Source organism: Musa acuminata, chromosome BXJ2-6 (genome assembly GCF_036884655.1).
Source record: "Musa acuminata AAA Group cultivar baxijiao chromosome BXJ2-6, Cavendish_Baxijiao_AAA, whole genome shotgun sequence".
NCBI classification, from domain to species: domain Eukaryota; kingdom Viridiplantae; phylum Streptophyta; class Magnoliopsida; order Zingiberales; family Musaceae; genus Musa; species Musa acuminata.
Genome location: NC_088343.1, coordinates 41,500,735 through 41,525,059, shown reverse-complemented (window position 1 = coordinate 41,525,059; position 24,325 = coordinate 41,500,735). Strand labels below are relative to the sequence as shown.

The 24,325-nt window shown below is 41.6% G+C and overlaps 2 protein-coding genes across 9 annotated transcripts; one reads left to right on the top strand and one right to left on the bottom strand.

Moving 5' to 3' along the window:
• The first annotated feature begins 232 nt into the window (after positions 1 to 232).
• On the top strand, positions 233 to 1,953 carry LOC135615652 (cytochrome P450 81Q32-like). Its single transcript, XM_065114458.1, has 2 exons — positions 233 to 1,197; positions 1,283 to 1,953. The coding sequence occupies exons 1-2, from the start codon at positions 274 to 276 to the stop codon at positions 1,895 to 1,897; spliced, it is 1,539 nt and encodes a 512-aa protein (XP_064970530.1). The 5' UTR covers positions 233 to 273; the 3' UTR covers positions 1,898 to 1,953.
• A 157-nt stretch (positions 1,954 to 2,110) lies between these two features.
• LOC103989518 (uncharacterized) lies at positions 2,111 to 23,025 on the bottom strand. Of its 8 annotated transcripts, XR_010488097.1 has the most exons (8): positions 22,632 to 23,018; positions 21,287 to 22,141; positions 12,099 to 12,184; positions 5,950 to 6,084; positions 3,981 to 4,438; positions 3,549 to 3,676; positions 3,031 to 3,146; positions 2,111 to 2,648 (listed from the first exon to the last, which is right to left on the bottom strand). XR_010488097.1 is itself a non-coding variant. In XM_065114459.1 (5 exons), the coding sequence occupies exons 1-5, from the start codon at positions 22,941 to 22,943 to the stop codon at positions 4,294 to 4,296; spliced, it is 1,533 nt and encodes a 510-aa protein (XP_064970531.1). In that variant the 5' UTR covers positions 22,944 to 23,018; the 3' UTR covers positions 3,879 to 4,293. The 8 variants fall into 8 exon arrangements, 1 of the variants encoding a protein (XP_064970531.1); XR_010488098.1 differs by lacking the exon at positions 3,031 to 3,146 and having other exon boundaries at positions 21,287 to 22,087; positions 22,632 to 23,019; XR_010488096.1 differs by lacking the exon at positions 3,031 to 3,146.
• Between the last annotated feature and the right edge of the window lie 1,300 nt (positions 23,026 to 24,325).

Below are 24,325 nucleotides of genomic sequence, written 5' to 3'. Positions count from 1 at the left end.
ATTTAATTAATATTTTATTTTTATAATTATAGTAATATATATATATATATATATATATATATATATATATATATATATATATATATATATATATATATATATATATATATATATATATATATATATATATATATATATATATATATATATAATCCAAGGACCGAAATACTACGATGGTCTAACTAAGGTCTAATTAGCCCTGTGCTTGCCAGCCGCGTTCACAGCACCTATATCCCTTCCCTCTATCCACACACACACACCCGGCTGCGTACCATGGAACCATCCTTCTGTTTCACCCTCTTCCTTGTGCTAATCCTCTGGCTCCATCTCCTTTTCTCCGCCAAGAAGAACAACAAGAAGAAGAATTTACCACCAAGCCCTCTTTCCCTCCCCTTCATAGGCCACCTGCATCTCTGCAGGAAGCCCCTGCACCGCTGCCTTGCCCGCCTCACCGCCCTGCACGGCCCTGTCCTTCTCCTCCGCTTCGGCGCCCGTCCCGTCCTCGTCGTCGCCTCCCCAGCCGCCGCCGACGAGTGCTTCACGACCCACGACATAACCTTCGCCAACCGCCCCAGCCTCCCCTCTAGGAAATACCTTTTGTACAAAAACAACACCACCTTCGACTTCGCCAACTATGGCCCCTACTGGCGTCACTTCCGCCGCGTCGCCACCGTCGAGGTCCTCTCCTCCCACCGCCTCCGGTCCTCGTCCGACGCTCGCGCCCACGAGGTGCGCTGCATGGCCCGGGAACTACTTCGGGCGTGCGACGCCGTAGCCGATGGGTTGGCCAAGGTGGAGCTCAAGACGAGGTTGTTCCAACTTGCGATGAACGTCCTGATGCGGACGATCGCGGGGAAGAGGTACTCCGGGGAGGAGGGAGTGGTGTCGGAAGAGTCGAAGAGGTTTATGGTCACGGTGGAGGAAATATTCGCGTTGAGCGGCGCGTCCAACGTCGTTGACTTCATTCCGCTGCTGAGGTGGGTCGATTACGGTGGAGTCAGGCGAAAGTTGATGAGACTGCACAGGGTGAGGGACGAGTTCCTGCAGCAACTAATCGATGGGCTGAGGACCAAGGGCGGCGAGGAGAGTCAAACCACTGAGGCTAAAGAGGAGAAGACGACGATAAGTGATCTCGTCTCGTTGCAGAAGACAGATCCTGAGAACTATTCGGATCAGATCATCAAATCACTTATTTCAGTGAGTTCTTCTAAATCTGAGCTTCTGCTTTGTCTATTTGATGATGGTGTGATGCTGATTCTTCCCGTTTCAATGTTCTCCGAAGATCTTATTATCAGCTGGAACGGATTCGACGGCCAGTACAATCGAATGGGCGTTGTCGCTTCTGCTCAACCATCCAAATGCAATGGACAAAACGCGAGCCGAGATTGACGCACGCGTTGGCAACGGGCGCTTGCTCGAGGAGTCCGACCTGCCTAACCTTCCCTACCTCCACTGCGTCGTCGCCGAGACGCTCCGGATGTACCCCGCAGGCCCTCTCCTGGTGCCGCACGAGTCGTCCGACGAGTGCGTCGTCGGCGGCTTCCACGTCCCGCGGGGCACGATCCTGTTGGTGAACGCGTATGCCATGCACCGGGACCCCACGACGTGGGACGAACCGGCGAGGTTCATGCCGGAGAGGTTCGAGGGTGGGAAGGGAGAAGGGAAGTGGATGGCGCCGTTCGGCATGGGGAGGAGGAAGTGCCCCGGGGAAGGGCTGGCGGCGAGAATGATGGGGCTGGCGCTGGGAACGTTGATCCAGTGCTTCGAGTGGGGCAGAGTCGGTGACAAGGAGGTGGACATGGCCGAAGGTTCGGGCCTCACACTGCCCAAAGCTGTCGCTCTTGAAGCGACGTGCCGTCCGCGCCAAACCTTGGCTCATCTCCTCTCGGAGATTTAGGTCAGCTGTGTGTCATCAAAGTCGCAGGATAAATACTAGCTTGGCACTTGATCCCAGGGTTGAATCACAGTTGCTAAAGAAGAGAAAGCAGCATGCATGAGACAAGACCACCCTCCGCCTGTAATGATAGAGCGCTCAATCGAACATGAGTTTCGAATGTAATGATACGCAAACATTAAAAAAAATCTGTCTAGCCATCAATAGAGCGCTCAATCAACAAAATAATAATCAAAATAATTCATAAATAAATAATAAAACAAAAGAAATAAAGCTGATAACAATCCAGTGGCTTCAATAATCACACAGGTCCACCACACATCATCAACATCACCCCATGCCAAAACTTTGACACAATAGCATTCATCTCCTGAATTATCTTTCGTGATAGCCGACATAAGAGTCTCCGAGAGGAGACAAAGAGGGGGGTAAAGAGAGAGAAGACAAGGCAGCAGCAAGGATATATCGTGGGCGTAGCAACGACAGAAGAGGATAGAAAAGACAACTGGTTGTGGAAGGCAAGAGAATGTTAGATCCCCAAATAATTGAGTCAGTTTCCAGGTGGCATTCGAGCCGACAGCCTAGGCAGAGGCTGGGCTGCTGCCCAGCACCCCTCAATTGACACGTTCACTTGTCCCTCCGCATGGGAGGTCCAATGCAGAATTGAAAGTGCCTCGCCTGAGACCCCTTAAGATGCTCAGGCTTCACCTCACTTCAGGACACAAGTAAGCTCCTCATCGCCCCCTTGACAACACTGGTGAGGAAAGATCTAGTCATATTAGAGTAAGATTATTGAATGTAGAAGCATATACATCTAATTCAGAATATCTCGACATTCACTTTGTATTAACAAAGTTGAAATAATTAGGTTCAAAACACATTTTTGCTCAACCTCGGGGATTATACTTTGGAATTCTCCATGATCTCATGAAATTCTGTGGTGAGTTGCAGCTAATAACTAGCAGTCAATGAGTTGTAAATTATGTTGAACAGTTAGGTGTCAGAAAACAGCCACTTTGAATTCAGATACGATCTCATGACCAAGACAATGAGCAGTTGTAAAATGAGTGGAAAATATTTAAGCTAGTGTAACTTACTTTAATCTTGGATTATAAGACAGTTTTTCTGAGTATTACCTCAATGAAGTTCCACAAAAAGGCATGCAACTTGTGTTTGAGTAGAGAAAATACTTTATCACATAGTCCGGTGCAAGATAAAGGAAAATTTCAACCCAGATTTTCCTAATTCCTCACTGAAAGCATGAATATCAATTGGCAAATTGTTATGCATATCATCACCATAAAGCAACCTAGATAAATATACCTACCTACTGCTATTTATAATGTGTCTAAAAAGACCAATGTAAAACGGAGCTGCTAGATAGAAAGCTTGAAAGGATCTCACCAACATGAAGACAGTGATGCCAATCTAATGGCAGCTAAAAATCTTCTCCTAAATTTCATTTGAAAGAAACATTAATAATATTTATGCAGTTTGTAATTAAATCAGATGTGGAAAATTAATAATCATCAGACTCCCACAAAAGATAAAATAATTGGTGAAAATTTTTTTGCTGGATGAACAAATCAGTAATCAAGACAAAGACCATAATAAAAAGAACTTTAATTGGATTTTTAAAACTAAAAATACATACCTGCCATTGTGGTACTTGGCACCTTGTTAAGCATCCTAACCTAAAGTGACCCTGCATTTGTTCTACAAAGATTCCTCTATAACATGGAACAGTTTGCACAGAAAAAACAGGCAGCCTTTTAAGAGTCCCTGCACATGTGAAGCAAAAAAACCACATTATCATCATAACTAAGCAATTCTTTCCTGATTCCTAGTCTATTAGTAATCCGAGAGTTCTAAAGGCATGCTCAAACCTTCTGACGCTGCACAAAACAAATCAGTAGGAAAAATTCTCAGCACATATGATGGGTCTTACTTCCCTCTACCATTTAGAAAAATAAGATGATAGCTGTAAAAATAATTGGAACATAGATTTTTTTTTTATGGAATAAAAGCAGGCAAGAAAATCAAGATTTCTTCAGAAAATTTATATTTCTCTGATCTTTCAGGATACCTAAAAGCCACTATCAATGGATGACAAAAATATACTGGAGCTGAATCTGTCCAATATCAGATGCCCTTTTGCAATTGTTGCTAGCTTCATCGCGATAAGTAGTGGATCATAGATATCAGATTATGATAAAGTTGACAAGGAGATGAAGAATTGTCCTTCCAAAATGTAAACCAACCATGATATAAGTATCTCAAATTCTCAATAAGTGATTGATCTCTCTTTTTCATAGTAATTCATGTCTTTGATGTACCCCCTGGCATAATTCTGCTGATAAATAAAGTAGCTTCTTTCTGAAGGTCCAAAGTGAATCCAACTACATGAGTTTCTGCCACCAGCGAGTAATGCTAAAAATATAAGGTACCACAAAATTCGTAATGCTCCACCTGCTCCTTTTTGCATGTTCAAGGTCTAATGTTCTATATGCCAGAGCCAGAAAATATACAGCAGGATGTAGTCTCCTGCAGATGATATATTTCAAGAAGAATAAGACCATAGTTTGTGATAAGGTTCTAGATAACCTTCATTTATCAAAAAAATATGGCATTCAAAAATATTTCAGAGGGAATTCAACCAGAAGGCCTTAATTATATCTATAATTAAAAAAACTCTTTTGTGTGCAATAAACAAAAGAACTATTAGTCCTATTCGTAATCAAAAGATCGTAATGGAATAACAAGTTTTTTCTTTTTCATCTGCTTGTGTCAGATGCATATGAATTAATATATATGCATTACGTTCATGTATGGCATACATTTGCAGATCACACATTCAAACACATGTACATATACATTGAGAGAGAATGCAGCAAGGAGAATACGAGGAGCAAAGGGGAAGGGAGGAGTTTTTGTTGAGCAAGATATTTCAAACGATGGAAAATGACAACCACTTGAAGACAAGCAATAGAGTTGAAAACACTAACATGATCTAAATTTCTTGTTGGCGATTGGTGATGTTGAAAACACTACCATCACCAATTGATGCCGATTGGTAACTACCACTGAATTTCGATAATATCAAGTGATACATGACCAGTACACCTCATGTTTCTTGTGTACCAATTGAAACGGGCTGGTCAACCTCTTGGCTAGCTTTTGGACCAGTATGTACTGCCTGCTTCATACCGAATGGGGCAATAAGTCAGTCCATGGGTAAAACAACAAGCATCATGGTAGGGCTTTTCATAATCCATGCCTTAGTTCCTAAATTATTCACATATATTTAGTAGAAGGTGAGAATCTTACAATTAGAAGTTCCATTAAAGAATTTGTAAATGGAAGCAACAAGAGATAACATAAAGCCACATAATTTATGCTCTTCCTAAGAACTAACACAAACACAATAAGTTCCTCTAAATATTAAAATCAAGGCACTCAAAAACTTGAAGAGGCCTAAGTTAACAAAAAATATATATGGTGATACCCATTGAAAGATGACTAACGTAATTGGAATTGGAAAATAAGGAAAGCTGATGTGTTACTATAAACTTCGGCAACAATGACTTTGCAAGAAATTAGGTGGTGGTTGCCCACAGTACACTTCACCCAATAGTTGAGAGTGTTGGCCGTTTCCAATTATTATTCTGAAGTTTGATACTTTTTATATTATACTGAGGTCACATCGATAAGAATACATGTTACATTAAGTGTTAAACTAGGAAACAAACAACGAAGAATTGTCTGCTTCCATCAAATGTGTCAGCTTGAACACTACAGCCAGTAATCATTTCTCTTCCAATAGCAAAATTGCAGATGCCAAAATGTAATAAAGTGCATTTGATATGTGTAAGAAATGACATAAGATGAGTTCTTGATATGACAAAAGCAGCATGAAGCACACCTTTTGTATCATGTTGTACAAGATGAACAAAAAGATGATATTAAGCATTTAAGTTGCTGCTCCACAATTTAGAACAAAAATGAGTAGATATAGATATAAGATAGAAGCATGTAATTGCAGCTCATAATCTTACTTTTCAGACTGTTCAATCATACCATCCCACTGTCTTTGAGATGGGACAGTCTTTCCTTTCTTGTCCCGCCCAAATGTTTCAATATACCAGCCACCAACGTCATGCAGACAGCAACGAGGTTCAAACAGCCAATATCTGAAATGCAAACATGTGTAAGATCTGAAACTAGGAGATCATGGACACAGGAGTACAAAAAATCTATATGATACAATCATTAAAAGTAATAATACAGTAGCATGGTGATAGAAAAAGTAATAATACACTTAGGATTGGTAATAAATTGGGATTCAGGTTACATTGGCATATATTCAATTTAGACAAACAAGTTTTTTCTTTTCATTTCGAGTCATTTTACTCCTTTAGATAGAATAACTTTAATATTTTAGATAGAATAATTTTGATATACATGCAACATCTCCCATGTTTTAACTTTAGATTTCTAGATTGCCCAAGGAAAAGAAAATGTATACAATTAAGAAAAAAGATGGAAGAAATCGAAATTTTGTTTGGTTGAAAAATATAAATCTTGATTGAACATTTCACCTCTACAAGGAAGTTTCTACATAATAGAAATGTGAAATCTATCGATCAGGTATCTTTTTGAAAAAAGGGAAAAAATTAGCTGAGACAAAATTTAAAATTTATCTCCCTAAATGAAAGAGTATTAATTTGAATTAATGGGACTAATTACATATTACCCCCTGTAATTAGCTACTTTTAGTATCTCGATCCCTATACTTTTAAAAAGTTACATTGGGATCCTCATACAAAGTGAAACATTGAGATTCCTATACAAGGTTAAAAAGATAATTTCACATGGTTAAAAATTAAGAAAGAGAGAAGGGTTTTGTTGAAGCACGAGGTTAAATGTTTCACTTTTGTAAGAATTGATATCTCAATGTAACTTTTGAAAGTATAGGAACCAAGATGTAAAAAGATAACTAATTACAAGGGATAATATATAATTTACCCGAATTAATATGATTGTATTTTTCTTTATTTCTCCTTTTTTTTCTCTTCTCTTGTACTTGGGGGTCCAAAACAAGAGGCAAGGGATTGAAATTAAGATATCAGTTAATGAATATGAGGTTTTATCTCACAATATAACATTGTGGGTAGTGTGAAGCCACAGCTCTATCCTCGAAGTGAGTTCAAAGGACTAGAGGAGTCCAAGAAATTATCTATTTCTTATCTTCTTCTTCTCTCTTTTCCAATATTCTAGTACCTAAATTCCACATTGCAAATCCCTTACATGTAAACTCTCTATTGTCCAAAACTTCCCATTGACCATACACAATCTATCAAACCCTAATTATTTGAGAACTTCAAATTGTTGGAGCTTCATAACATTGAGATTAGCAAATCAACCTCAAACCAAGTCAAGTTGGTCAAGCACTACGATATGTCTTTCTCGCTCAAACTGCTGTGTTTGAATTTGTACTTCTTGTTCTTTCATTGTTTGAATTGAAATTTCGGCAAAACGAGCATGTTTCATCAAATTGTCTCCCTCTAATTTGTCCTTAATTTTTTAATTTTCACCAACTCTCTTCACAAATACTGAAGCCTTCAGGTTGTCCTTCTCACATGATTTTACTAGGTTCAAGTTCCAAATTGGATTCGACTCAACCTAGCACATAACTCAGTCTACACACAGAACTAATCAACTAGTTTTGTTACAGTCAAAATTTATACCTCAAGAATTTTAACGTCCATAAGCACACTATATAACAAACATCAATAGAAAAATATACCCACATTGTTTTCTACCGAACTCTAATAGTAACTATGTATTTAGGGATAGTTAATCATAGTAGATTAATCGTTTGGGGGTTTCTTTATATTTTTGTGGATCTACCAGAAGTTTGTAATCATCACTGGACTCTGGAACCCATATCTCACAGAGATATAGCTAAGGGGCCATCTTCATAAACGAGTCAATTTGGGGGCTCATAATGCTGATATTCTTCTATGGAAAGAAAGTCACAGGGAGTTAAAGAGCATGAAGTGGAATACGGGGATTCAAAGCTAAAAGAAACACTCAAGAAAAAAAAAGAATAACTCAAAAGCTAACCAGCCAATGGCAATACACAATATTTTCATTTATAAAATTATAATTATAACTCTCCATCTCAACATAACCACTAATTCAACAAATGAAGACTACAAGATCTTTCCTTTATAAGACTCAATAAGATGAAAAAATATTACATAACTTTTTTCCTAACAGAGAAGAAACACATCTTTCCTTATTTAACCCAATCTAATTATTCAATAGATACTATAACTTTCTTTTAAATCCAATGTTATTCAATCAATACTACAGTACAAAGACTTAAATTTTGGTTCATACTAGTTTCAATAACCTACCGATGCGATACCCATGTAATATGTTGTACTAAAAACCAAGGATTTAAAACTTAGACCGACACCAGTTTTTTAAACCTGCCAATCGGTATGGTACCTATTTATGGAAGACATGCCAATCTATGCCATTTGATATCATTAAATAAAATAATAAAAATGAATCTTCTTGTACTAGTATCAAGCTATATGTTTCAATATTGGTACTTGATAAGACCAATTAAATATAGGTCCGTACTGTCTGATACAATCCAGATTGGAGCTTCTGCTACAGTCCAAATATGACACAAATTAGAAAACAAATATGGGATGCTTGATTGTCCATGAAATGAACCCTAAGTGCTGAAATGAACTCACAATTTGAAATATTGCATGTTGCATTTGCAGGATGTATTGTAAATCAAAATTAGGTTTGAATACCCTTCTGCCCTCTCATGTGTTGCCTCTTGACAACCTGTCCCCCTCTCTTCCTCTACCTTAGCCCACAAAGCACCCGCTTCTTTTCTTGGACCCTCCTAGAACAGTCATATTCCTACTTCAGTTGCAGCTTCAATTAATAATTATGCATATAAGCTAAGAAAGATCTGCACCTACGACTGCTACTTGCAACATTTGTTTTTGCCTCCAACACAGTTACACAACCTGCAGGTAGTTCTAGTTATAAGATCCAAACACCCGTTAATGTTTTAAAGCCATAATATCTGCCCATTTTTGGAAAAGAATCACTACTTATTCCATCTGAAAAACAAGACTCAATATAACAGATAAAAACCAAAATCTATAATGTAATTACAACACACTGATGTGCTTGAATGATATCATCAAAGTAAGCTATTTCAATAGGATTCAAAAACCCAATAAAAGCAAGCCTGACCGGACCTAGACCAATTGCCAATTCATATCTAACTCAAACATGGCCCAAATGCATTCCAAAACATATACAAAAAGGACCCAACCCCTAACAAAAATAACATGATCAATACAAAGCTGCGCTTGGTTAAAGTTGGCCCTAAAGAAACTTATAAAATAAAGGACAATAATACTCAGGATAAACAAATAATAGAAGCCTACACTTGATTTTTAAAAGACTTAAATAAATACTAATTTGACTTGAACTAGACTTTAACTCAAACTTCGACTGCATCAAAGAGGTATTTAAAGAAGACTGAATAAGGCACCAAAAAAAATACTTGGGAGCCAGAAAGGTTTTCATTTTAAGCAATATAGCCATTCACCAGGCAAGCTAACAACTAGAATGGAATAATTAAGTCAACTATAAGTTCTTTATGCTGATAATGAATAAAAAAACTGGATAAATGTTTATTGTCAAGTAGTTCAGACTGCCCAGGTTTTTCAGAATAGAAGACATCCTCTAATGCAATGTCTGGTTAATGAGTGAGTAGAGGTCATCACAACATTTACAAATTCCTATATATTAAGAAAAAAGTAATAGTAAAGTTTGCATTTGGCATCACTAATATTTTTTTTTCTACAACTAAGAAATACATGAATAAACATAATTGGAAAATAATTTTGTTCCCTATTTTTGAAAAACAGTTGCAGACTTCCAAATATATTGAGTAATATGCTCCTACATCTAAATTTCTAAACTTGAGATGCAACTGCCACCTTAATATTAAGAACACACTGATCCCTAAGATTAAATATGCTTTGTTGGTTTCTTAAATGCCTGCTCTATTGGATATAGTAACAAAAATTATTTAGAGTGGATATACACCAACCATACTGGAGGAGCAGCAAAATTGTTCAAATTTTTTTCTAACTGAACAATCTTTGATCAATAATTTATTTCATAAAATCAATTGATACATAGGAAGTTTTGAGGATACAAAACATTTTTTTATATTTCTTCTACAAGTTTTAAGAGATGATCACCAAATGAAATTTCTGAAAATTAAAAACATAAAGAAAATAAAATACCATTTATGTTTCTTAGAAGTATTTTTAAGTTATTATTAACAGCTGCATTTTTTAATTCCCTAGTCCTCACCTCTCTCTTTTGTTCTCATGCACTCTCTTACCTGTCCCGTTCTCTCCCTCTCCTCTTCACTGTTGCTGCCTCATTTTCCATGTTGTGTTGCTGACATTGCTCCCCGTGCACCTCCACATCATTGCCATCTCCTCCTTCCTGCAGTCTAGGCCATTGTTTCCTCCTGCCAGTATGTCTCATCTTCTTCCCCTTCTCATACCTCCTCTTCCTCTGCCAGTCTTCCTTTCCTCGTCCACCACTGTCAATCATCCTCTTCTCCTACAACTCCTCCCCCTCTCTTTGGTCCGATGGTACCCACACGTCGAGTATTGGTACTTTGGCCCACACAGTACCATACTGGTCCAGCCACCAACCAATATAAACACAAGACTGAGATTTTCAACTCTTGGAACTTTCATGAACCTAATGAGAAAGAGAAGCTAGCAATAAATACAGTAAATTTTACCAACAAGAAAGGCGTATTATATCTTAAAGATTATCTTCAGCTGTATGATATAATTGAGGTTATCCTTTTCGTGTTTATCTGAAACTTTCAAATAAGTACTCCAACAATCCTCTTTTAAAATTAGGAACAATTCAATAAAGTCATGACAGGTATGTTAATGGATATCCAGGCAGGAAATGTAGGGGCAGCAACAGATTCACTCATGAAGCTGCCTTTAGAGGAATATTCCACAGAATAAAGCTTTCTATCCATTATCCATCTTGACCAGCAGAGCACAGGTCAGCCAGTTAAATAACTATGCCAACAATACATACTACAGAACTATAAAGAAAGAAACTAAAATGAGATTAGCCATAAGAGTTGTTTCCCATAGGTTAAACAATGCATAAAGGCTATCAACAAAACCTTGATAAATCATGTGACACCCGGTATAAAGAAAACATTCCTAGTCTATGCTTCTGTTCAATCTGAACAATTTGAGCATGATAATTATATAACTTCAATATCCAGAAAACCAGCATGCAGGCTATCAGCAAGACTCCAGTTTAGTTTACGTAGAACTTAGTAACCAATGTCCAAACAAGAAAAAACACCATTTTCGTGCTGCAGTCCAAGGGTTTCACCAAAAGGTCATCAAATGACTCCTTGAGAAAAAGATATTCAACAAACAAGTTTAATCCTTAAGCACGTACTATTAATTGTTAGGTTTTGTTTTTGCACATCTTTGTATCCTTTTACCACAGTGCTGTACAAACCAAGGTATGCAATTTCGTACTATACCAGAGTTTCGACGTTCGCTCGGTACGGTACGAAACTGTATACCGAGCGATATATCGTTCGGTATATATATATATATATAATTAATTAAAAGGCGACGTCGCATCGCCTTTTCCTTCCCCACGCGAGACGACGTCGCCTCGTTTATATATATATATATATATATATATATATATATATATATATATATATATATATATATATATATAATCCGAAAAAGGCGACGTCACGTTGCCTCGGCGATGTCGCCGAACGTCGCCCTTTTCTAAAATATTTATATATAAATATAAATAAATAAATATATTATATTATTATTATTTTTCGTTCTGCCCGGTAGCGGACGGTCCGCGTACCGATATGTCGTCGGACCGATATGTACCACCTGTACCGGACGGTATCATTCGGTATTGTCTACCTTGGTACAAACTATGTTTGAAAGTTCCTCAAAGTAATGAGAATATTGTGTCATAATATTTGAAAACAATTGATGCACTTGGTACAATATCTCATGAATTTTGGGTAAGAAGAGGACAAAATGAAAGGGATAAAACTTACTTGCTAGGTGGTAAGCGAGCTCTACTACATCGGCACTCACAAGCTGAAGCTTCACCATGTACTTGGTACCAGTGCATGTGTTTAACCTAGCAGTGAAAATGCAACTTCAATGTATGGAAGTACAAAGTAAAACAATTGGATAAATGAAGACATAACATGAACAAGAACTAATTTGTTCCTGGAAACTATAGAAAATCCAGATTGTGAATTTAGCTCCTTCATCTTACCAGGTGAAACACAATTTATTCTACTGTGTGTTTGTGCTTTAATTTTATTTCTTATATGTATTTTCAAAGTCTATCTTCCTATATGACTTCAATAGGTGTGGAATAACAAAGTAATGAGAAGGCAGGCTTCACCTACAAAATCAAGAAAATGAATGATATCTGTTTAGCAGGATATAGTAGGAAGTTTAGGGTGAATGCAGAATAAATGCACAAAAACAATATTTTTCTGGAAAAAATGGTTGAACATCCGATTACAGACCCCAAAAAAAATGAAACAAAACAGAAACCAATTTTAAATCAAGCATAGTTAAATCCAAAAAAATGAAAATAGGCACTGTACAAATCAACAGAAGTACAGTAGTTATAATCTATAAAGCATAAACACTTAAAATGCTTGCAATATCCATGTCATGTCCATGTTAGACAGCAATGCTATGTGTCTTGTACTTCAAACATATCAGGGCCCACGTATCATCTAAATTTATTTATATTAATATATAGTATATAAGTTAGACACTAAAATCATCAACATAAGGCTTCACTTTTACTTGTTAGCATTGTATATACATATACAGTGAACATATTGCACTAGACTGCCACTAATACATGTTTTGAGGGCGACAATGTAAGCAATCTTACCCCAACAAGTAGGGAAATTATTTTCAGAATTCGAACCCTAGTCACCCTGATTGTAGATGAGCAACCACACTGTTGTAACAAGAGTCAGCCTCATGTATGTGTGTGTATCTGAGTGTGTTCTAAATACTTTTATACAAGGTTCACAATTTCGTACCGTACCAGAGTATCGAGCTCAGCTCAGTACGATACGGTACGAGTATACCTAGTGGTACATTCTGGTGTACTGCTCGGTACATATATATAAGTGAAAAAAAAGGCGACGTAGTGTCACGACCTTAGCTGGAATTGCCTAAGGCGTGAGGCACCCTTGCGGCCAACGACGCGAACTTAGCTTGCGTTGCCTAAGTCGCGAGTCACCCTTGTGGCAAAGACGCGAACTTAGCTTGCGTTGCCTAAGTCGCGCTTCGCCCTTGCGATCTTGCTCCGCAAGGATCAGCCACTTTGTAACCTCTCGCAGGTCCCGAAGGACCTGTAAAAGAGAAAGAAAGTTAGATCGAAAGAACGAGCAACGGACAAGTCCCGAAGTCTCGCGAAAAGGGAAGCTTTACAAGCAATTCGTCGAACACCTTGTGTGCACAAGAGAAAAGAGGGAGAGGGAGGAAAACAAGGCTTTCAAGGATGAACGAACAGCTGCAAGCCCACAAACAGCCGCTCACCTGGTCCCGGGCGCAAAACCAAGTTCCCGTAAAGGTCACGTGCGAACTTGTGAAAGAGTGTTCAACGCCCGGTATATAACCGAAGCCCCATCCAGCCATGTGCCACCCGGGGGGTTCCTGGGGTCTGAGATGGCTGACATTTTGGTGAGCGGAGGCAGCTCTCCGCTCACCTCCCGCGGCACGCGAAAACGGAGCTGTTTTGGGCTGTTTTGGGGCTGTTTTGCTTGGTTCGGTGAACGGTCGCTTTGCAACGCTGCAGCTTGTTCGAACTTACATATTTACAAGCAAAATAACCCAAAACCATGAGAAAACCTGCTGTCAAGCAGCTGTACATGCGGGTGTGAGCGACGAACGGTTCGTTGAACGGAGTTGTTGCGGGTGCGCGACGACCGTTCGTGACATTCTCCCCCACTTAAACTGTCGACGCCCTCGTCGACGCTTGCTGGTAGTTGTTGATGACTTCTTCTTCATATCGCAGGACGTCTTCAGACTCCCAACTGGCTTCAGTTCGGGGAAGCTTTCGCCACTTCACCAAGTACTCTGTCTGCTCCGCTCCGTTGGGTAGCTTTGTCTTGCGATCCGCCAGAATGGTTTCCACTCGCTTCTCGTAGGAGGCTGTGATGGGAGGTAGCCGAGTTGGAACACTTCGAGAAGCATCTTGCGGATCTGAATGGTAGGCCTTTAGGTTGCTGGCGTGAAGAACGTTGTGAATTTTGAACCACGCCGGCAGCTGCAACTTGTAAGAAACATTGCCTACCCTGCTGATAATTGGGAAGGGCCCTTCATACTTACGCACCAATCCTTTGTGAACTCTTTTCCTAAAGAATTGGAGTGATGCTGGTTGGAGCTTTACCAACACCAAATCGCCAACTTTGAACTCTTGTGGTCGCCTTCCCAAGTCTGCCCACTTCTTCATCCGTTTTGCCGCCTTCTCCAAGTAAGCCCGCGCAATATCTGCATTTCGATGCCATTCCTTTGCGAAATGATAGGCTGATGGACTACTCCCAGTATACCCAATTGCCATAGTGTGCGGAGTCGACGGTTGTTGTCCTGTGATAATTTCAAAGGGGCTCTTGTTGGATGCAGAGCTCCGCTGCAAGTTGTAGGAGAATTGGGCGATGTCCAACAGCTTCACCCAATCTCGTTGATTGGCACTCACGTAGTGCCGGAGATACTGCTCTAAGAGCGAATTTATTCTTTCAGTCTGACCATCCGTCTGGGGGTGGAGGCTTGTAGAGAAGTATAACTTTGACCCCAACAATTTGAACAGCTCGGTCCAGAATCGTCCCAGGAACCGAGCGTCTCGATCACTAACGATATTGTGTGGGACTCCCCAATACTTCACTACACCCTTCATCATCAGTCTGGCCGCCTCTTCAGCTGAACAGTGTAGGGGAGCAGCAATGAAAGTTGCATACTTTGAAAACCGATCGACCACCACAAGTATCGATCCAAGTCCTCCTACAGGCGGCAAGCTTGATATGAAGTCTAAGGAAATGCTCTCCCATGGCCTTTCTGGTACGGGCAACGGCTCCAAAAGTCCCACCGGCTTCCGCTGCTCCACCTTGTCTTGTTGGCAAGTAAGGCATGTTCGAACATACTCCTCCACATCAATCCCCATCTTTGGCCAGTAGAAGGCCCTCTCCACGAGAGCCAACGTTCTGTGAATGCCGGGATGTCCAGCCCAAAGGGAATCGTGACACTCTTTTAAGAGTTCACGCCTTAAATTGTCCACTCGGGGAACATAAACCCTATTCCCTTTTGTGTAAACAAGTCCCTCCTGGACCCAGAATCGTCGTGCCTTGCCTTCTTTGATGAGCTGCATCAGGATAACTGCCTGGGGATCACTATACAGTCCATCTTTGATTCGGGAAAGGAAGTTGGAGTGTAACTGACTTGCTTGGCCTCTGCCCTCCAGTTGTGCAGCATTCACGCATTCCACTTTCCGACTAAGCGCATCGGCCACGACATTCGCCTTCCCGGGCTTGTACTCCATTGCCATATCAAATTCAGCCAGGAAGTCCTGCCACCGTGCCTGCTTTGGGGAGAGCTTCTTCTGAGTTTGGAAATAGCTCAGGGCGATGTTGTCTGTCCTCAGCACAAATCGCGACCCGAGGAGGTAGTGTTGCCAAACTCGTAGGCAGTGGATCACTGCTGTCATCTCCTTCTCATGCACTGGATACCGCCTCTCGGTCTCGTTGAGTTTGCGGCTCTCGTAGGCCACCGGATGACCTTCTTGCATGAGTACTCCACCAATAGCAAAGTCCGAAGCATCTGTATGGACTTCAAAGGGCTCTCCATAGTTTGGCAATTTGAGCACTGGTTCTTCCAGAACAGCAGCCTTCAGATCTTGGAATGCTATCTCACATTTGTCAGACCACTTCCAAGGCTGCTCCTTCTTCAGCAACTCCGTCAGTGGGGTTGCCTGCTTCGAATATCCCGCAATGATAGTAGTTGACGAAACCAAGGAAGGATCTCAACTCTGGCACCTTCTTTGGAGTTCGCCATTCCGCAACTGCTTGCACCTTCGACTTATCCATACGAATGGAGCCATCACCGATTCGATGCCCCAAGAATAGGATCTCAGTTTGAGCAAAGTAGCATTTCTCCCTTTTTACGAACAAAGTGTTCTCCCTGAGAATCTTGAAAATCGTCCGAAGGTGCTTGACGTGCTCCTCGAGCGTTTAGCTGTAGACGACGATATCGTCCAAGTAGACGACCACGAACTTATCCAAATACTCCTTGAATAGCTGGTTCATGAGCGTACAGAATGTGGCCGGAGCGTTGGTTAAGCCGAAAGGCATCACCAAGAACTCAAACGCTCCGTATCTGGTCACACAAGTAGTCTTTGCTTCGTCGCCTTCAGCAATGCGCACCTGCCAATATCCCGACCGAAGGTCGAGTTTTGAGAAATACTTCGCCTTGCCCAATTGATCGAACAAGTCCGCAATGAGCGGGATGGGATACTTGTTCTTCACTGTTACTTTGTTGAGGGCTCGGTAGTCGACGCATAATCGGAGGCTCCCATCTTGTTTCTTCTGGAAGAGAACTTGAGCTCCGAAAGGTGCTTTTGAGCTGCGGATGAGACCACCGCTTAGCAGTTCACCTAACTGCTTCCTGAGTTCTGCCAACTCTGGCGGGGGCATGCGGTAGGGTGGTCTCGCTGGAGGCTTCACTCCTGGCTCCAGCTCGATACTGTGATCCACGCCTCTGCGCGGTAGAAGAGTCTTCGACAATTCGGGTGGCATAACGTCTTTGAACTCCTTTAGGACGTTCGCCACCACAGCAGGTTCTTGAATGGCCTCTTCGTTGAGTGGCTCTAGCTTCATAGCAGCCACGAATGTCAGTTCGCCCTTTCGCACCCCTTTCTTCAATTGTAATGCCGAAATGTGTTGGGGCTCCTTGGTTCCTCTCCGAGAGACGGGAACCACGCAGGGGTCATCGCCTCCCATCATACATAGGGAGTTCAAGAACGGCATCGGCACCAACTTCGCCGCATGCATAAACTCCATTCCAAGAATCACTTGGAAGTCGTCCAGTGGCACGGCCATCATGTTGGTGTTTCCGCTCCAAGTCCCGATTTTGATAGGAACACCCTTCGCCAACCCGGAGATTCGCCTAGCCTCCGAGTTCACCGCCTTCATTCGGCTTGGGCTCTTCTCCAATGTCAACCCAAGTCGTTGTGCTTCGCGATCGGCTATGAAGTTGTGGGTGGCGCCCGTGTCCACCATTGCACGGGTCGTTTGGCCATTTAGCTTAATATCCACATACATTAGCTCGCTGCTTCCTGCTTTTTGTGCCTTCGTCTTCATGTTCTCCCCCACTTGACCCCGCATAGCGTTCAACAGACGCATTGCTCCCATTCGGGGTCCTTGCGACTCCTCATCGTCGCTGCTGGATTCTGAACTGCTCGAACTAAGAGCAACAGCTTTGCCCTTGTCCGATCGGGGAGGGTGGATGGAAGCCGTCAAAGCGTTGAGTGCCTGTTTCTGTGGGCACTCCCTTACCATGTGCGGTCCTCCGCACAAGAAGCATCCTCCAGGTTTTGAGGCCTTGCCTTTCGGGTTCGGCCCTTTGTGGGAGCTCTTCTTCTTCTGTTCGCCCCCGAGCTCCTTCCCTCGAGAATGTTTTGGAGGGCGATTGCTTGAAGATTGTTTCCTTCTCGCTGGGTCTTCAGAGGAAACAAAGTCGGTGAGCCTTTCTGCAGCTGCAATTGCCCCGACCACGTCGGTAACATTCCTTCGATTCAGCTCCTGTTGAGCCCATGGTTTCAAACCATCAAGGAAGCTGAACAACTTGTCCTTCTCGGACATGTCCTGTATGTCCAGCATTAGTGCAGAGAACTGCTTCACATAGTCTCGAATGGTGGTACTTTGGCGGAGTTGTCTCAACTTCCTTCTTGCGACGAACTCTGTGTTCTCCAGTAGGAACTGAGTTCTCAACTCCCGCTTCAAGTCTTCCCATGTGTCGACTCGACACCGACCCTGTTGGATCTCCTCCCAACGAGTTCGCCACCAAAGTTTCGCATCTCCGTTCAAATACATTGTTGCTATAGAAACTTTGGTATCTTCAGAATCGGGCCTCGTAGCTCGGAAGTATTGCTCCATGTCAAACAGAAAGTTCTCGAGCTCTTTGGCATCTCTGGCCCCTCCATATCCATGGGGCTCAGGTGCCCTCAAATTTTGTGGCGGTGCAGCGCGGGTGTTGCCTCCTCCCGCGTTTAGCGTTCTTGTGAGCATGGCCACCTTTGCAGTGAGTTCCGCCACAACATCCTGTAAGTGCTGCACGGAGTCCTTGGTGTCATCGGACAATCGGTCGACTAGGGCCTCGACCTTGTCGATCCGGGACTCCGCTTCCTCTTGCGAGCTCTCTACCCCAACAAGTCTTTGTTGGCCATGGTAGAGTTCCTCCATGCTCGCTTCCAGAACATCCAGGCGGGTTTCCGCCGTCGTGAGTCTCTCCTTATGACTCTTTTTCCCAGTTAGCGCACCAGATTGCGCTTCCTCCGCTCGCGGAGAGTTGCCAACTTCTCGCTCATCCTGTTCGCTGCCGCGATCCTCGTGAGCGGCTCCAACAGCATGAGAGCGAGTGTGCACATGCAGCCCACCTGCGGCTGCTTGGGGCAAGGGTCCGGCTTGCCCCGTCTTGCTTGATTCGCCATGATGCTTTGCCATGGCGAAGTTGCGAAGTTCGTTCGCTGTTCGATCGAAGAGCTTGCCCGCTCTGATACCACAATGTCACGACCTTAGCTGGAATTGCCTAAGGCGTGAGGCACCCTTGCGGCCAACGACGCGAACTTAGCTTGCGTTGCCTAAGTCGCGAGTCACCCTTGTGGCAAAGACGCGAACTTAGCTTGCGTTGCCTAAGTCGCGCTTCGCCCTTGCGATCTTGCTCCGCAAGGATCAGCCACTTTGTAACCTCTCGCAGGTCCCGAAGGACCTGTAAAAGAGAAAGAAAGTTAGATCGAAAGAACGAGCAACGGACAAGTCCCGAAGTCTCGCGAAAAGGGAAGCTTTACAAGCAATTCGTCGAACACCTTGTGTGCACAAGAGAAAAGAGGGAGAGGGAGGAAAACAAGGCTTTCAAGGATGAACGAACAGCTGCAAGCCCACAAACAGCCGCTCACCTGGTCCCGGGCGCAAAACCAAGTTCCCGTAAAGGTCACGTGCGAACTTGTGAAAGAGTGTTCAACGCCCGGTATATAACCGAAGCCCCATCCAGCCATGTGCCACCCGGGGGGTTCCTGGGGTCTGAGATGGCTGACATTTTGGTGAGCGGAGGCAGCTCTCCGCTCACCTCCCGCGGCACGCGAAAACGGAGCTGTTTTGGGCTGTTTTGGGGCTGTTTTGCTTGGTTCGGTGAACGGTCGCTTTGCAACGCTGCAGCTTGTTCGAACTTACATATTTACAAGCAAAATGACCCAAAACCATGAGAAAACCTGCTGTCAAGCAGCTGTACATGCGGGTGTGAGCGACGAACGGTTCGTTGAACGGAGTTGTTGCGGGTGCGCGACGACCGTTCGTGACAATAGGGAGAAGAAACCGAGGTTTCCTTCTCCCCATGCAAAAAAGGGCGACGAGGCGACGTCACCTCGTTTCTTCTGCTCGTGTAGGGAGAAGAAACGTCACCTCGACGACGCTCAATTTCCTTCTCCCCACGCAAAAAAGAGTGATGAGGTGACGTCGCCTCGTTTCTTCTACCCGCGTGGGGAGAAGAAATGTCGCCTCGACGATGCTCGATTTCTTCTCCCCACAACATCGCCGAGGCTTCTTCTCCTCGCGCGGATGAGAAATCGCCAACAACGTTGAGGCCTTGTAGCCTCAGACGAGGAGGAGACGACATCTCATCTGCAGCGTCTAACGAGAGAGGGCGGCGACGGATTGGGATCGTCGAGGGAGAGCAGCGTCGGATCTCCAGGTTCTCCCTTTTCTTCTCCCTCTTTTTTTCTTTCTTTCTTTTCCCTCGGCTATTACTACCCGATAGCAGGTGGCGATGGTCGAAATCGACTGTCATCGATCGATTTCGGATGGTAACGAGGCAGAAACAACTCGAATCGATGATACCGCCCGGTAGCAGGCGGTCCGCGTATCGGTCTGCTAGCGGATCGATATGTACCGCCCGAAGAGAAATGACATGGGATCTGTAATTAATTCCAAATGTCACAAGCACTCTTTTTGAATAAAATATTCATTTATGTCCTTGCATTGCATAATTTGTCAACCACATGATGATTGGAGAAGCATTAAAGGTGCATTGAGATCCACTGCCATCTTTAAAGACATATATCGAAGAGTGCATATTGTATATGACATATGTACACTGCTTAATTACTATAAATGATTAATAACTATTCTCGAATAAATATATATAAACTATTTTCATGAATCATAATTGTTTTTGTTGCTTATTTTATACTTTTTTATATTTAAATTTCAAGCCTTTTTTAGAAAGATACTTTCATAAGAGATAAGGGTATAAGTAATATTCTTACATACAATCTTTATAAGTTATTTTTAACAGTTTGCTATCTTAATATTCTTTAAAATTTTATTTTTATTCATTATTCCAAACATATCTGATCCTATTGATCTGATTTGACTAATTTGCCAATCCTGGTCCTGGTCGTATTGTCCCTAGCCGATCTTGCATTGAATAATATTTATATTTATATGCTCATAAAATTTGACTTAAGCATATAGTCATCATATATTGGGCTTGTAGTCATATCCATCTTATACAAACATAAGTACAAAATTTTGTATCTAGATCAAGGTTGTATTAGTGAATTATAGAAAAATGCATATGTTATTTTTCCACTATTTAATCTATATCCAATCTGTTTTCACCCAGTGGAATTTATAAAAAAAGGTAATATATGATAAATATCTACATATTAATTGCAATGTCCATGTCACGTTGTATCTTAGATCCATAAGGGTTGTCATGTAGACATGTCTCTATCCTATCATGTTTGCATCCATGTTTACAGAATATAAATTAAGGAAGATGATGCTACATTAAGAAAGTCAAGGTAAATCAGATTTGTATAAGATACTAATAAAAAAGTGAAGGCCATAAATTAATCCAATAAGAAATGAAAAACCTTGAAAAAAAGAGACCAAGAAGAATTAGCTAATACATGAAATAGGAAAACAAACATACAAACCAGCAATGTTCTATGCTTCATAATCACATGGGTTTTAACACCAGCTCTGTCATAAACAAAGCAAGATCCTTCTTCAGCACTTGTCCCTAGTCCTGTTATGGTTCCCAGTGGAGTTCTTGAACCAGGTGTAACTGAATTTTGGGCCCCATCTGTGGTAAGAAAAACATGTATATGGTCTTCCAAATCATCCATTGGCAAGCCAAGACATTTGCACCTAGGACTCCTGGTTGCCATTGCAACTACTCTCCCAAGAATACGGAGTTCAAGATCTTTGTAAGAATCTGATTCAAAATTAGTGTCTTGTCCCGTTTCCTTCTCACAAACATCTACAATCCTTGGATGAACACAGTTCCCTTTAACCATAGGCTGCCAAACCTGTTCAGGAACTCCATGAACGTTGAAATCAAAAGTAGTTAACTTTTCATGGCACATATGAGATAGCTCAGGAGTCCTGCCCACCAAATTAACAATCCCAAACAGATCACGTCCTGAAACTAGGTGCAATACCTCTGAAGTTTCATATGCAGACCTCTCTTCAGCTTCAAAAGAGTCGGGAAGAAGATCCATAGACTCAACGACTGGCCCATAATATGCCATGCGGATTGCTGAGTAAAGCTCATTCTCAAGTTTGTCAAAATAACCAGAGCCCATCGCAACTCTCCTCTCCATAACGATATCATTGACAGAAAGTCTATACCATTTTAGCCATTCAACTACATCACTTTGCTTTGACATGATTAGAGATGAGTTGTGAGTGTAGATAGTTGTACCAAGTCCACACTGCTTCCGCAATATTGCCCTCTGAGAAAGCAAATAGCTATCGTAATGGGCTCTTTTATTAGAATCAGAAAGAATCTGCAACATGTGAATGGATAGGAGTCACATCTTACAAATTCCAGCAAACAAGTTCAGAAACCTTCTTGCAAACAAGTATCAATTAGTTGTATAGTTGCGATCAAATTCTTTAGATTGTAAGGTTTAAGCGCATACGGATGATTAAATAGATTTTAGATATGATTGATGGCAACAAATCATTGTGTCAATCTGTCCTTCGTGTTCAGATGTATCATCAAAACTCAATTACGCGTCACTCTAGTGGACTTGGGGTAATGAATATATATACACATAGGGATACCCTTAAGGGGCAATTCAACATCAAATCATCTCGAAGTGCTTGATATCCTCATTACTTTCTCCTTATTACTATAATACGAAAGATCATATGACCTAAAATTCCTTCATCTCATTAATGCTGATTATCCGAACAAACAACGCCGAACTCATCGAATTAAATGACGACAAGATAGTAGAAGTGAAGATCAAGGACACGACAAAAGGGAATTACTTCATAAGCGGCGAGGATCTGGAGGAAGCGCTGGGATGCGGTGGCATCGTCTGCCGAGGCCGACGAAACGACGTCAGGGTGGGTCTCCTTGGCAAGCTTGCGGAACGAGGCCTTGATCTCCGGGAAGGAGCTGGACTCCGAGACCCCAAGCACCTCGTACGCGCTTTTGCCACCGGAGAACCTGCCGGAGCCTCCCAGGTCAGCGGTGCACTGGAGCCTCATTTGGCCGACGCAGCCGCCGCCCGTGATGGAGGCGATCGCTTCAGGATGGATAGGGCGAAGCCGGCGAAGATATCTCGCTCGGAACGCCATGGATCCCCAAGAGGAACTCTTGAGGTAAAGAAAGAGAAGAGGTGCGTTAGAGATGGATTTTGTCTTTTGTACGCTGTTATTTCAAGCCAGCAATTGAACAGCTGGTAGTGATAAGCGACTACGTGGCACCAGAGCTTTGAGACTCGCAGAAGAGGAATGGGCAACAGATTGAGAACGGCCACGATTCCATTTCTCGATCTAACGAAGGTGACCAAATACGTGTTACCAAATTAATGATTGTTGTAGCATTGAATGATTTTGTTGGAGAATGGATATCCTTTAATCAAGTTTCAATTTGATTTTAGATAAAAATTAGATAACTTTTTCTCAATTGCAATTGGGTCGAGTTCAAATAGTATTTATCATGTATATATCTTATATGAAACTAATTACAAATTATCTAGACTATCATGATTTTTATATTTTAAAAAACAATATTAAGATTCTTATAAAAGTAAAATAATTTATTTATTTTATATAATACATTGGCTACATTGATGAAACATATAATATTTACGAAAGATACAACACACAATGTCATTGTGTGAATTACAAAGTGATCATTTGAGCATGATAGAAGAAAGAGTAGAGCGGGGGCCCATCCTTTGGTGGAGTCATTTTAGTTAGATTAGCTCCGATGTCGTGTGCTGCGTCTTTCGCTAGTGCAATCGATAATATTAGATAAAATAATATAAATTATTTTATTTTTATAATTATGAGGATCCTAATATAGATTTTTAAAATAATGATAGTAAAAAGGATAAAAGTAAGTTAGGGTAATATGTTATTACCCGTGTCATTTTCAAACTAGTAGTGGATTAGGTTTTTTTTTTCCGGTATTCAAATCTATCAAAGCCACTTAAACTGAGTTGGGTACCTTTTCTTAAATTGGATTAGGGTAGAAAAATTGACCCGTGAGACAGGTAGGAGGTTCGGATTTGTCGTCAGATTAAGATTTTAATTGGATTTAAGTGTAACACAAATAAGCTTAGGATGCCATGTAGGTGAATCATGTGACGCATCGACTGACAAGTCATCCTCCATACTTAAGGCGCTACATTGGAGATGCCATGTAGGTTATCTTTTAATCAACGGATTAGTAGTTTCTCGGATGTCACATCTATAAAGTCAATCTTAAAGCACGCAAGGTTCTCGTGTCAATAGAAACAATCTCTTTTTTATTAGCACCGACGGACTTCGGATTAGTAAACTATCAGTCAATAGGTCTTCGAAAGTATTTGACTACGTATATGTAAATCAATTATAATATATGTATTTGTGATTAGATTTTTAAAATAACATTTGGCTAGTCTTTTTTTTTTCTTATTCGTTCGAGGGTGGACTGTTGTCCCTTCTATCGTATTTATTGGACATATAAGCAT

Excerpts from the sequence above, each read along its gene's own strand:
- LOC135615652 (XM_065114458.1), top strand. The coding sequence starts at position 274 with ATGGAACCATCCTTCTGTTTCACCCTCTTCCTTGTGCTAATCCTCTGG. Across the intron at positions 1,198-1,282 it reads TCATCAAATCACTTATTTCA|ATCTTATTATCAGCTGGAAC; the intron begins GTGAGTTCTTCT and ends TGTTCTCCGAAG.
- LOC103989518 (XM_065114459.1), bottom strand. The coding sequence starts at position 22,943 with ATGGCGTTCCGAGCGAGATATCTTCGCCGGCTTCGCCCTATCCATCCT. Across the intron at positions 22,142-22,631 it reads AGATCCTCGCCGCTTATGAA|ATTCTTTCTGATTCTAATAA; the intron begins GTAATTCCCTTT and ends CACATGTTGCAG. Across the intron at positions 4,439-5,949 it reads ATGATTGAACAGTCTGAAAA|GAGACTACATCCTGCTGTAT; the intron begins GTAAGATTATGA and ends TATCATCTGCAG.